General features: G+C 37.2%; 1 protein-coding gene across 17 annotated transcripts in view; it reads right to left on the bottom strand.

Moving 5' to 3' along the window:
* The window catches only part of TASP1 (taspase 1), a 281,853-nt gene that overhangs the window by 230,698 nt on the left and 38,194 nt on the right, over positions 1 to 12,961 (bottom strand). For all 17 annotated transcript variants that reach the window (XM_055543419.1, XM_055543421.1, XM_055543418.1 and 14 more), the window contains one exon: positions 5,085 to 5,205. In XM_055543419.1, coding sequence (XP_055399394.1) covers positions 5,085 to 5,205 — 121 coding nt within the window. The remainder of the gene's footprint in view (positions 1 to 5,084; positions 5,206 to 12,961) is intronic.

Raw genomic sequence — 12,961 nt, forward strand, 5'->3', positions numbered from 1 at the left:
TGCTGGGCTGGATGAAGCACAAGCTGGAATCAAGATTGCCAGGAGAAATAACAATAACGTCAGGTATGGAGATGATACCACACTTATGGCAGGAAGTGAAGAAGAACTAAAGAGCCTCTTGATGAAAGTGAAAGAGGAGAGTGAAAAAGTTGACTTAAAGCTCAACATTCAGAAAACTAAGATCATGGCATCCAGTCCCATCACTTCATGGCAAATAGATGGGGAAACAGTGTCAGACTTTAATTTTTTGAGCTCCAAAATCACTGTAGATGGTGACCGCAGCCATGAAATTAAAAGACACTTGCTCCTTGGAAGAAAAGTTATGACCAACCTAGACATAATATTAAAAAGCAGAGACATTACTGTGCCAACAAAGGTCTGTCTAGTCAAAGCTATGGTTTTTCCAGTAGTCACGTACGGAAGTGAGAGTTGGAGTACAAAGAAAGCTGAGCACCGAAGAATTGATGCTTTTGAACTGTGGTGTTGGAGAAGACTCTTGAGAGTCCTTTGGACTGCAAGGAGATCCAACCAGTCCATCCTAAAGGAAATCAGCCCTGAATATTCATTGGAAGGACTGATGCTAAAGCTGAAACTCCAATACTTTGGCCGCCTGATGTGAAGAACTGACTCTTTTGAAAAGACCCTGATGCTGGGAAAGATAGAAGGCGGGAGGAGAAGGGGATGACAGAGGACGAGATGGTTGGATGGCATCACCGACTCAATGGACATGAGTCTGAGTAAACTCTGGGAGTTGGTGATGGACAGGGAGGCCTGGTGTGCTGCAGTCCATGGGGTCGCAAAGAGTCGAACACGACTGAGGGACTGAACTGAACTGAACTGAAAACCTTAAGAAATGCAAAAGCCAAAAAAAAAAAGAAAAACAAACAAACAAACAAAAAAAGAAATGCAAAAGCCATAAAAAGGAGAATAATAAGTCTGACAAATAAAAATTTAAGTTCCAATATGATGAAGCACATTATAAACAGGGTTAAGTGGCTAGCCACACAAGAAGTGTAAACAGAGAAATGCTAATGGCTTTGAAAAATATGAATGTCATTAAATGACATTCATATTTTTCAAAATAATATCTCATAATAAAAGAAATTAAAACTAATTGAAATGCTCTTCATACCTATCACAAAAATCCGAAAAGATACAGAAGATTACAACAGATGTGTAAGTAAAGTGACCTAATTGACATACATAGAAAACACACCCAACAACTACATAACACTGTTTGGAAGTTCACATGGAGCATTCATTAAAATACACCATAGGCAGATGGAATGGGGAGGGAGGAGGGAAGAGGGTTCAGGATGGGGAACACATGTATACCTGTGGCGGATTCATTTTGATATTTGGCAAATCTAATACAGTTATGTAAAGTTTAAAAATAAAATAAAATTTAAAAAAACAAAACAAAACAACAACAAAAAAAAATACACCATAGGCAGAGCCACAAGTAAGTCTCAAGAAGTTCAAGAGGTTGGAATCTTTCAGACCATGTTCTCTGATGACTGTGACATTAAACTGGAAGTCAATAAAATGTTTAGGCAAATAAATCTGACAACTCATTTAAAAAGACAAATTCCTTGGAAAATACACATAAGAAAAATATAGATAGTCACATAACTGGTAAGAAAATTGAAACCCATGTATTTAAAACTTTCTGCAAAGAAAATTCCAGTAACTCAAAATAACCAATGAATGCTTCCAAATAATTTTTAGAAATCATTCCAATTGTATGCATACCCTTTCAAAGAATAGAGGAGAAAAAAAAAACCCAACTCATTTTATAGAGCCAGCCAAACATGATTCCAAAATCTAAAGAGAGTATTTTAAGTTAAGTAAAATTAAACCTGATCATTGCATGAACATAGATGTCAAAATCTTAAACATCAGGAAATCAAATCCAGTGGATGTAAAAAAACAAGATAAAAAATTCAATCAAGAAGACTTTATGCCAGGAATGAAAAGTTGGTTTAGCATTCAAAAAAAAATCATAAATTTTATATCTACAAAATAAAGAATAAGAGTCAAAGATGCAGAAAAACACTTAATATTCAATACCCATTTAAAATAAGAACTATCAGTAAACTAAGACTAGAAAGAAACGTCCTCAATCTGATAAAGAGCATTTATGGAAATCGTATAGCTGGCAGCACACAGTATGGTGAAATAGCTCAGAGTTCCCCTCTGAGGCCAGGAACAAAACCAGGATGTACGCTATCATCACTTGTATTCAATACTGCACTGCGCCAGAGCCAGAGCAATAATGCAAGGTAAAAACAAAAACGTTAAATACTGGAATGGAAAAAGCAAAACTGTCATGATTCACAGATGGTGTGACTGTGTATATAGAAATTATAAAAGAAATTTATTTTTCTAACTGCCTGAAATTAACAAAGTTATCAAGACCACTGAATACAAGTCCAATACACAAATCTCAACTGTATTTCTAAATACAAAAATAATTGGATACTAATATTTTAAAATATATACTTATAATAGCCATAAAAAATATCTGGAATAAATCTAATAGCAGATGTATAAGATACCTATATTAAAAACCATAAGATATTGCTGAGAAAAGTAAACATTACTTATATAGATGTACACATTCTATGTTCACAACAGAAAGATGCAATATTATTAAGATGTCAGTTGTCCACATATGGTTCTATATATATATTCAATGCAATACCAATCACAATCTCAGCAGGGTTTTATTATGAACACTGACAAGTTGATCCTAACAATTTTATGAAAATGCTGTAAATTGAAAAATAGCCAATACAACTATAAAGGGGAAAAAAGGAAGCTGGAAATCTTATAAAACCAGACTATCAAGACACAATGTCAAGCGATAGTAATCAAGATGGTATGGCACTGGCAACAGCACAATAGACAGAACAATGGAATAGAAGGGGTAGAAACAAACTGCTACACATATAGTTATCTGATCTGCCAACACTCTTCGGAGGAAAGGATTATCCTTTCTATTGACAATGGCAATAAGCCATCTGGATATCCATAAGAGGGAAAAAAATTAATGTTGGTTCCGACTTCACCTACTCTAAAATAAATCCGAACTTCATAAGAAAGCTAACTGCTGCTGCTGCTGCTAAGTCACTTCAGTCGTGTCCGACTCTGTGTGACCCCATAGACGGCAGCCCACCAGGCTCCCCCATCCCTGGGATTGTCCAGGCAAGAACACTGGAGTGGGTTGCCATTTCCTTCTCCAAAGCATGAAAGTGAAAAGTGAAATTGAAGTCGCTCAGTTGTGTCCGACTCTTGGCAACCCCATGGACTGCAGCCTACCAGGCCCCTCCATCCATGGGATTTTCCAGGCAAGAGTACTGGAGTGGGGTGCCATAACTATGAAGGGTTAAAAACAATAGAACTGCTATCTTCAAGAGGAAGCTATCCTCAAAATTTTGGGTAGGCAAAGATTTCTTAAAATACCAAAAAAAAAAAAAAAAAAATTAGCCATAACATAAACACTTGATAACTTAAACCTCATTAAAAGACTGAAAAGGTGAACCAGACTGGGAGTAGATATTCGCAATACATGTATCTGACAAAGGATTTATATCAAATATATAAAAACTACTCCAACAAATCAATTTTAAAAATCCAATAAAAAGTACACAAAAAACAAAAACACAGTACACAAGGATATCTCGATGGCCATGACATATGAAAATGTTCTCAATCTCATTAGTCACCAGGGAAACTCATATTAAAACAGTAATACCACTATACACATATCAAATGGCTAAATTTTAAAAACAGTAACAATACCAAACATTGCCAAAGATGTCAAGTAACTGAAATGCTCATAAATCGTGGGAGTATAAAAGTAACAACTACTTTCGAAAACTGGGCAGTTTCAACTGCAGCCAAACACATATGTATCTAAACTTACCATTCTAAATCCTAGGTTTATACTCAAAGGAAGTAAGTGCATATGTCTACCAAAAAACTTGTACAAAAATATGCACTGGAGTTTTTTTATTATTATTATTCATAAGAGTCAAAAACTAGAAATTATTCAAATATCCACTGAGGAGAGCAAATAAGTTATTATATACTCATGCAACAAAATGCTGCTACCACAAAATTTAAAAAACTATTGTGATACAAATCATACATCAATCTCACAGGCATAAGAGTAAGCAAAAGAAACCAGACACAGACATTCATATGAATTTGAGCCAAGGGCAAATTAATCTATAGTGCGTAAAGTCAGAATCTGGGGAGGAGGAATACCAGTGATATAAACTAAGGAGAGGTATAAAGAACCTGTCTGGGAGTTTGGAAAGGTTTTCTATTTTGACATGGAAATCTTTTACATCTTGATTTTGGGTGTTGGTTTACAAGGCTATATACATGTAGGAATTCATGAAGCTTTATATTTAAAATCTGTGCCCTTCATGTATATTTCACTTCAATAAGTGAACTACCATACATTATATACATTTTATATGTAGTGATGTTTAAAAAATCTCTAAGACATCCTATTTAAAGAAAACAAGAAAGTTTCATAATAACTGATATCATTATTTTTAATTTACCATTAAAGTTTCAAAATACATTTATTTTTTTAAAATATGTGCAAAACTATATTTCTATTACATATAAATACAGATAAATGAATTTTATTTTACTGGTTAAACCCTCCAGGGAGAGTTTTGGAAGGCAAGATTTGGAAGATCAAAGGTAAATTTTATTTATATCATTTGAATTTTTTAACAATAAAAATATATTATTAGTATATTCAAATAATTGCAAAATTAATGGAATATGCCAATTCCAATTTTAAATGTCTGTAATCTCTTGCGGGGATGAAGGAGAACGATCACACTCTAAGCAAAGACTTGGACATATGCTGTTTCACTGTTTTCTTTAAAACTATCTATAGGTAAGATATTATGTTTTAAATTCAATAAAAGAAAAAAATGTTTGTTTTCAACATTAATACAAGCAAGAATGATGAAAACAACCGTTCTTTAGGAGGAATGAAATGGTAATATTCAGTTTTTTTTTAAGAGTAGAGATAATGTGCTTTAATGTTTACATACCACTCAGTGCCCCAACAGCTCCAAAATTCAAGGATTTTCCATCCATTATACTGGCGTCACATTCAATTTCACCCAAGAGATTTAGATTGGACCCCATTCCTGCATTTGTAAAAGGAGAATCCTAAAAGATAAAAACAAAAATTAAAATACCATTAGTCTTTTTTTTTAATTTACCATTAGTCTTAAAGAAAAATTGCCAATGCTTAAAAAACTCTTCTAAACACTAGGAAGGTAAAGAACACTTCCCAACTCATTGTATGATATCAGTACAACACGGACTCCAAAACAAGACAAAGACAAGGAACAAAAACTACAGATCAATATACTCATGAATAGCGACACCAAAATCCTCAAGGAACAAAATGCAGCAAAATAGGAAAGCATTATATACCATGAACAAGAGGGATTCCAGGAAAACAAGTTTGGTTTAATAACTTAAACTCACTGTAATACACCATGTTAATACAGAACAAAACCAAAACCAAAAAAAAAAAAGATCATATTAATAGACCAAGAAAAAGTATTTGACAAAATTCAATACGCTTTCATAAGAAAAACACTCAACAAACTAGATATAGAAGGGACTATCCTTAACATGATAAAGGGCATCTATAAAAGTAAGTCCAGAGCTAACATCATAATTAATGGTGAAAGACCCTTTCCCCTAGCATCAGGAACAACACTGCAATGCTTGTCTCACCACTTGTATTTAAAATTATAGTGTATATTCTGGACAGAATAATTAGGCAAGAAAAAGAAACAAAAAGCATCCAGATTAGAAAGGAAGAAGTAAAATTACCTCTTTTGGAAGATGACATGAACTTGTATACAAAAAAAATCCTAAAATCTCCATTAAAAAACTATTAGAACTAATAAAAAAGTTCAATGGGGTTGTAGGATATAAGCTCAATATGCAAAAACCAACTGTATTTCAGTACATCAGCAATGAAAAATCTGAAAGTGAAAGTAAGAACACAATTCAACTTACAATCACATCAAAAAGAATAAAATACTTAGGAATAAATTTAACAAAAGAAGTGTAAAATTTGTACATGTACATAAAACATGGTTTTAAAAAATTAAAGGCCTGAATCAAAAGAAGGACCCATGTACACAGAACAGAAAACTTAGTATCTTTAAGATGGCAATACTCCCCAACTTGGAGAGTATGGGATTGGGGAATATTTGATATGGGATTCAATACAATCCCATATCAAATCCTCACTGCTGTTTTTTTGCAGAATTTGATAAACTAATTTTACAATTCATATAGAACTACAAGGAATTAAGAACAGTCAAGACATTAGTGTTGTGTAAAGTTCTAGGAAGCTTTTCTCACATGCCAGAAAGGGGCTGGGTAGATGGCAATTTTAAACTTTCAGCTTCCTTAGCGTCCTCTCACATGAGGACCCCGACTGAGACAGATACTAGGAGTTGGACTGGGGCGGGGGGGAAGGGGGGTGTCATCTCATTGTCTCTGGGGATCCCCACGCCCCTAGCCCCTGTTTCTCTTTTGTCAATATTGATTAAAGGTGAGCTTTCAAAGGCTGCCCAACCACAAGTTACGCTTTAGCCCAGGCCATTGTGCCTTCTGATGTTTATGGATTCATGGAAGTAGAAGCTAAAAGCAGTGTGGACAGGCTAGTGGATAGCAGAGAACATCAGGGAAGATGAATGTTTGCTTCGTTAGGGTCCCTGAAATGGCCCAGGCTTGGTGGGTACCAATTAAACTTTGCAAGGCCTAGAAGTCCTAGGCTATCTATCCAATGTTTCATGCTGTATCACACAAGCCCCTTTGCCAGGGTGGGCCCAGACGCCTTTGAGCTGGACCACATGTGGACAGTCTGGTCCTTGCTGACTGGCAGGACAACTCCTAGGAAATGTCCTAGTGCAAAGTCAGAAGTCACCAGATGATGTTGAGTTTCTGTCCCTGAAAAACTACGAATGGGGTTTAAGGAAAAACTGGGGCTTCTTTTTTAAATTAAAACAAAACAAACAACAACAACAAAAGAATAGTCAAAACAATCTTTCAAATAAAAAAAACAAAATTGGAGGGCTCACACTTCTAGGTTTTATAACTTACTACAAATTACAGCAATCAAGACAGTGTGACATGGACATACAGCTAAGGACAGATATATAGATCAATGCACTAGAAATGTCCAGAAATGTCAACCCATCAGGGTTCTCACGGAAAGAATACTGGAGTAGTTTGTCATGACAAAGGTCTGTATAGTCAAAGCTAGGGTTTTTCTAGTAGTCATGTACGGATTTGAGATTGGACCATAAAGAATTCTGAGCAGCAAAGAACTGATGCTTTCAAACTATGGTGCTAGAGAAGATTCTTGAGAGTCCTCTGGACAGAGAGAGATCAAACCTGGAAATCAACCCCGAATATTCACTGGAAGGACTGATGCTGAAGCTGAAGCTCCAATACTTTGGCCACCTGATGCAGAGAGGGCGACTCATTGGAAAAGACCCTGATGCTGGGAAAGATTGAAGGCAACAGGAGAAGGGGGCAGCAGAGGATGAGATGGACGTGATTGATTCAACGGACATGAATTTGAGCAAACTCTGGGAGATAGTGAAGGACAAGGGAACCTGGTGTGCTACAGTCTACGGGGTAACAAAGTGTTGAACATGACTTAGTGACTAAACAAGTTTTTTCCAAAAACAGTGATGGATCAACTGGACATCCAATGCAAGAGAATATCTGAGTCAGAAATCTCAGTCAATCCAGAAAATTAACTCTGTTCTAAGCTAACACAAATACTATCCAGGAAATCAGGGAAACTCTTTATCCACCTAAAGATCACCAAATGTACAAAATCAACTACAAATGTCCCCAGTTTCTTGAATTTCTGCCAGACCTAAGGAAAACTGACCACAACACAAAGATCTCCATCATGTGTGTTAACACCTATAACTTGAGTAAAGAGGTCAGGGATTTGAGACCAGGGCTTTGGCCCTAATGCAAATAGAAAACCTAATTGTCCACAGGATTTTACAAATAAGATCACAGGGAAAAAAAACCACAGAGGGATTGTAAAATTAAATAGAAAATGAGTGATACAGACAATAAGTATTTTGAGAACTCAAAAGGAAACAGGCCAGTATGAGATGAAGAAGTTAATAGCAGTCTTCCTGAAGAAGGTATAACACAAAAGCAAAGACTGGTCAGAAAATTCCACTTGGTGGATATGCTGGAAGCAATATGTAGGCAGCCATAAAGTGTCCGAGTCACAGAAGACACATTTAGGAAACATGGCTGGCTGGAGCCAAAGAGACAGACTGCTCCCTGTCACTCATCAGAATCTGGACTTGACTGGGAAAATGATGAGAGGCTCTTCAAGCTTTCTGTAGAAACAAAAGTCAAGTATATTGATCAAGGAAACATTAACTGATATTCACATATTATTTGAAAAGGAAGAGGAGGAAACTGAAATGAGAGAGACCAAACGGAAGGCCATTTGACAACATAGGTCTGAAATGATTCCAACAGGGAAAAGAAAGAAGAAAGAGAAGGAAAGGACCATAACTTCCAAACTTGGGAGACAAATAAAACCATTATTAAGAAAAAGCACTTTCTAAGATGAAGGGAAGAAAGTGGGTAATTAGGTGTAATGAGTTTGAATAAGGCCTTCCAAGTAAATATTCTACCTAAATCATTTCACAACTTAATCTTGGGAAAGAAATCCAACTTAGGACAGACTATGGTTTAGAACAGATGAAGACTGAATTTTTACCCTAGATTATTTCCTTTTTCTCTTTTCTTTTTTTTTGAGCAGAGAAAGGGTTTACTGCAGGGTCAAGCAAGGAGAACAAGGTGGCTTGTGCTCAAAAACCTGAACCCATATATTAAAAAATATAAAAACCTAAGTCAGAAACCTCTATGACACTGAACAGAGAAACTGTACAAGTAACACAAATAAATTACCAGTGTGTGTGCGTGTGTTAGTTGCTCAGTCATGTCCGACTGTTTGTGACCCCATGGCTGCATTCCTTCTCCAGGATTACCACCGTATTTCAAGGTTTTTTTTTAACTCTACATAACCTCCTTGCCAATCACATATATCTTTCAAAATATGTGAGAAAGGAATTGAAATGTGAGAAAACTTTAAATTTAAATTTATGGATGCTTCAGTAATTCCCAAAATATATATATAACATATAACAGTACATACACAATCTCAACCATCTTTAAAATGAATAAGCTCTATAAAATTAAGGTTTTCCAGGTCGCTCAGTGGTAAAGAATCCGCCTACCAATGCAGGAGACGTGGCTTCGATCCCTGGGTTGGGAAGATCCCCCGACTCCAGTATCTTGCCCAGAGAATTCCATGGACAAAGGAGCCTGGGGGACGACAGCTCCTAGGGAGTCACAAAGAGTAGGACATAACAGCACAGATGCGCACGCACACTACAAAATTAATTTGAATATAATACTGAATATAGTATAAAAATATAAATACAAATATAATGCAGGAGACCCAGGAGGAGAGGATTCAACCCCAGGGTTGGGAAGATCCACTGGAGGAGGAAATGGGAACCCACTGCAGAATTCTTGCCTGGAAAATTTCATGGACAGAGGAGCCTGGTGGGCTACAGTCCATGGGATTATAAAGAGTTGGACATGACTGAGAGACTGAGCAAGGATACAAAGTTAGAAATCACAAAGTGAACAAAACCAAATTATTCTAAAAATGACTCTTGCCTGATGGCTTAAATTTGATATCTTAAAAATACATAAGAAAAAAGGATATAAGCAATTTTTTTCAAAAATATTTCTCCTACTTCAAAATACATTTATAATGTCAAAAGTGTGTCTACTAAACCTCTGCTTCTGACCCTGAAGCCATAATAGGGATCATATGTGTCCTCCTAACTAGGAAAATCAGACAAAACATATGAAATACACAGACTCCATTCAATAGCTGGCACAGGACTATAATCCTGAGAAAAAGACACAAATCAGGTGCCTCCAATTAATCCCTAGAGATACTCTTCAGGCCACAGCAGAAAGAAGAGGAACCCAAAAAAGAACCAAAATTCTTCCAAAGTTGAGGAGACAAAGTTAGAGGTTCATGGAGGCCAGGAAAGTCTGACTATGCAGTACCAGATGCAAAAAGGAGAGAGACCCAGAGAGAACGCCAGAGGCCCAGAGGCCCTGACCCCGCAGGCGCACTAGCCTACAGAGCCCGAGAGGGCTGCCAAGGCCAACGCAAGAGACCCAGAGAGAACGCCAGACGCCCAGAGGCCCTGACCCTGCAGGCACACCAGCCTACAGAGCCCAAGAGGGCTGCCAAGGCCAACGCAAGAACCTCAGAGAAGAGGAAGCCACACAGTTCCCGGCACTCACAGAGGGGAGAGTAAGTCAGCTCCCACCAGCCCGAGTGAGGACATCAGGAAAAGTCTCAGAAGGTAACGGCAAGAGTTGGGCCAAATCAGCCCTAGAAAGGAGGCAACTCTAGACTTGCACTAGCAAGGTTTTAACGATGCCACAGAAGGATCAAAACAATCTAAACTAACATCAGTGTCCCAGAACAAAGTCCTACAATATTTGAAGAAATACTACAATATCCAACTTCCAGAGATGTAAAACTCACCGTGTTTAAAAACAAACAAAGATGACCAGCATGCAAATAAGCATAAAACTATGGCTCATAACCAGAAGTTACCAAAACAATAAAAACAGACCCAGAGATGACAGTTGATAGAATTAACAAACAATTCTAATGTTAACTAACAATGTTAAACTGTATGTTCAAGCAGATATAGGAAAACAAGAAGGAAAAAAAAGGAAGCCATAAAAAATAAACATCTAGAGATGAAAAATATAATAATCAAAGGTAAAAACTCTGATGCAAAGAAAGATTTTCACATTAGGTATAAAGGAAATCTGAATAAAGTATGGACTTTAGTTAAACATAACGTGTCAATATAGGTTCATTAATTGTTAAAAATGTATCATACTAATGTAGACGCTAATCAGGTATTGGGTATCCTGAAATTCTCTGAACTATTTTCTCAGGTTTTCTGTAAATCTAAAACTGTTCTAAAATTAAAGATTTATTTTAAAAATATCAAGCCACAGTCTGGGAGAAAAATTTTATAAAACATAAAGGTAACAGACTTGTATCCAGTACATAAAAAAATCATACAACACAGTAAGACAATCCAAAGTTTTTAATGGGCAAACAGTTTCATGTACAGATTGCAAATAATACATGAAAAGATGCATAAGAGCATTAGTCATTAGGGAATGCAAACTGAAACCACAAAATACCACTAAAATGGTTAAATTTAAAAGGCCAACAATAGTGAGTTTTGGCAAGAATGTAGAGCAACTGTGACCCTCATACACTGCTAGTGAGAATAAAAATAGCAAAGAGTTTGGCAGTTTCTTTAAAGTTAAGCATACATTTACCATAGATCCAGCAATTCTACTCCTAACTATTTATCCAAGAAAAATGAAAGCATATGTCTACATACAGACTTAAATGAAAATGTTCATATCAGCTTTAATCAGAACAGCCAAACACAGGACAATACAAATGTTCATCAACCGGTAAAGGGATAAACAAATTGTGATATACCAATACGATGAAATTCTGTTCAGCAACAAAAGGAACAAATTTTCTAATATAACCAACAATATGGAGGAATCTCAAAAGCATTATACTAAGTGACAGAAGCCACTCACAAAAGGCCACCTAATGTATGATTCTATTTATACCAAATCCTAGAAAAGGCCAAACTGGGATTAAAAGGAGAGACAGTAATTGCCAGGGGCCACTGAGAGGAAGCGAATCCACTGTAGACAGACGTTATGAGAAAACTTCGCGGGCGATGAAGATGTTTTATGTCAAGACTGCATTGGTAGTTACATTGGTAGCTACTTTTGTCAAAACTCATCAAACTGTACACTTAAAAAATTGGTGAATTTTGTTGTATGCAAATTACAATGAAATTGACAAAAACGTGTATCTATCATTTAGTATAAACTGATCGCCCCATATACTGCTGCTACTGCTGCTGCTAAGTCGCTTCAATCGTGTCCGACTCTGTGCGACCCCATAGACGGCAGCTCACCCCGCTCCCCTGTCCCTGGCATTCTCCAGGCAAGAACACCGGAGTGGGTTGCCACTTCCTTCTCCAATGCATAAAAGTGAAAAGTGAAAGTGAAGTCGCTCAGTCGCGTCCGACTCTTAGCGACCCCATGGACTGTGGCCCACCAGGCTCCTCCATCCATGGGATTTTCCAGGCAAGAGTACTGGAGTGGGGTGCCATTGCCTTCTCTGACCCCATATACTAACCTTCCCCTTATAATGTACATAGGCTTTCTACATGGTCATTTGTTGATGATTTTCTGAGCTGAATCACTTTATACAACTAGCAAACATTATATCCAATGAGTAGCTAAAGAACCTTTTTTAAAATCCTGTTATTCCCCTATTCAAAAACCTACAATGTCCTGTCACACTTGAGAATAAAATCTGAAGTCTCACTTTCCAAGATTTACCAGGATGGCCCAGGCTCTGCCCCTCTCCTCTCCCTGTGCACCACACAACCGCAGGACCTCCTTGCAACTCCCGGAGCACAGGAGGAGCACTCACACCTGCAGGCTTTTCCATTTTGAAATGCTGAGCTTAGTGAGGAAAAAGCCCTGATGCTGGGAGGGACTGGGGGCAGGAGGAGAAGGGGATGACAGAGGATGAGATGGCTGGATGGCATCACCGACTCGATGGACCTGAGTTTGGGTAAACTCCAGGAATTGGTGATGGACAGGGAGGCCTGGCATACTGTGATTTATGGCATTGCAAAGAGTCGGACACGACTGAGAGACTGAACTGAACTGAACTGATAGCAAGGGAAGA

This window comes from Bubalus kerabau, chromosome 13, assembly GCF_029407905.1.
Source record: "Bubalus kerabau isolate K-KA32 ecotype Philippines breed swamp buffalo chromosome 13, PCC_UOA_SB_1v2, whole genome shotgun sequence".
Classification (NCBI taxonomy): Eukaryota; Metazoa; Chordata; class Mammalia; order Artiodactyla; family Bovidae; genus Bubalus; species Bubalus kerabau.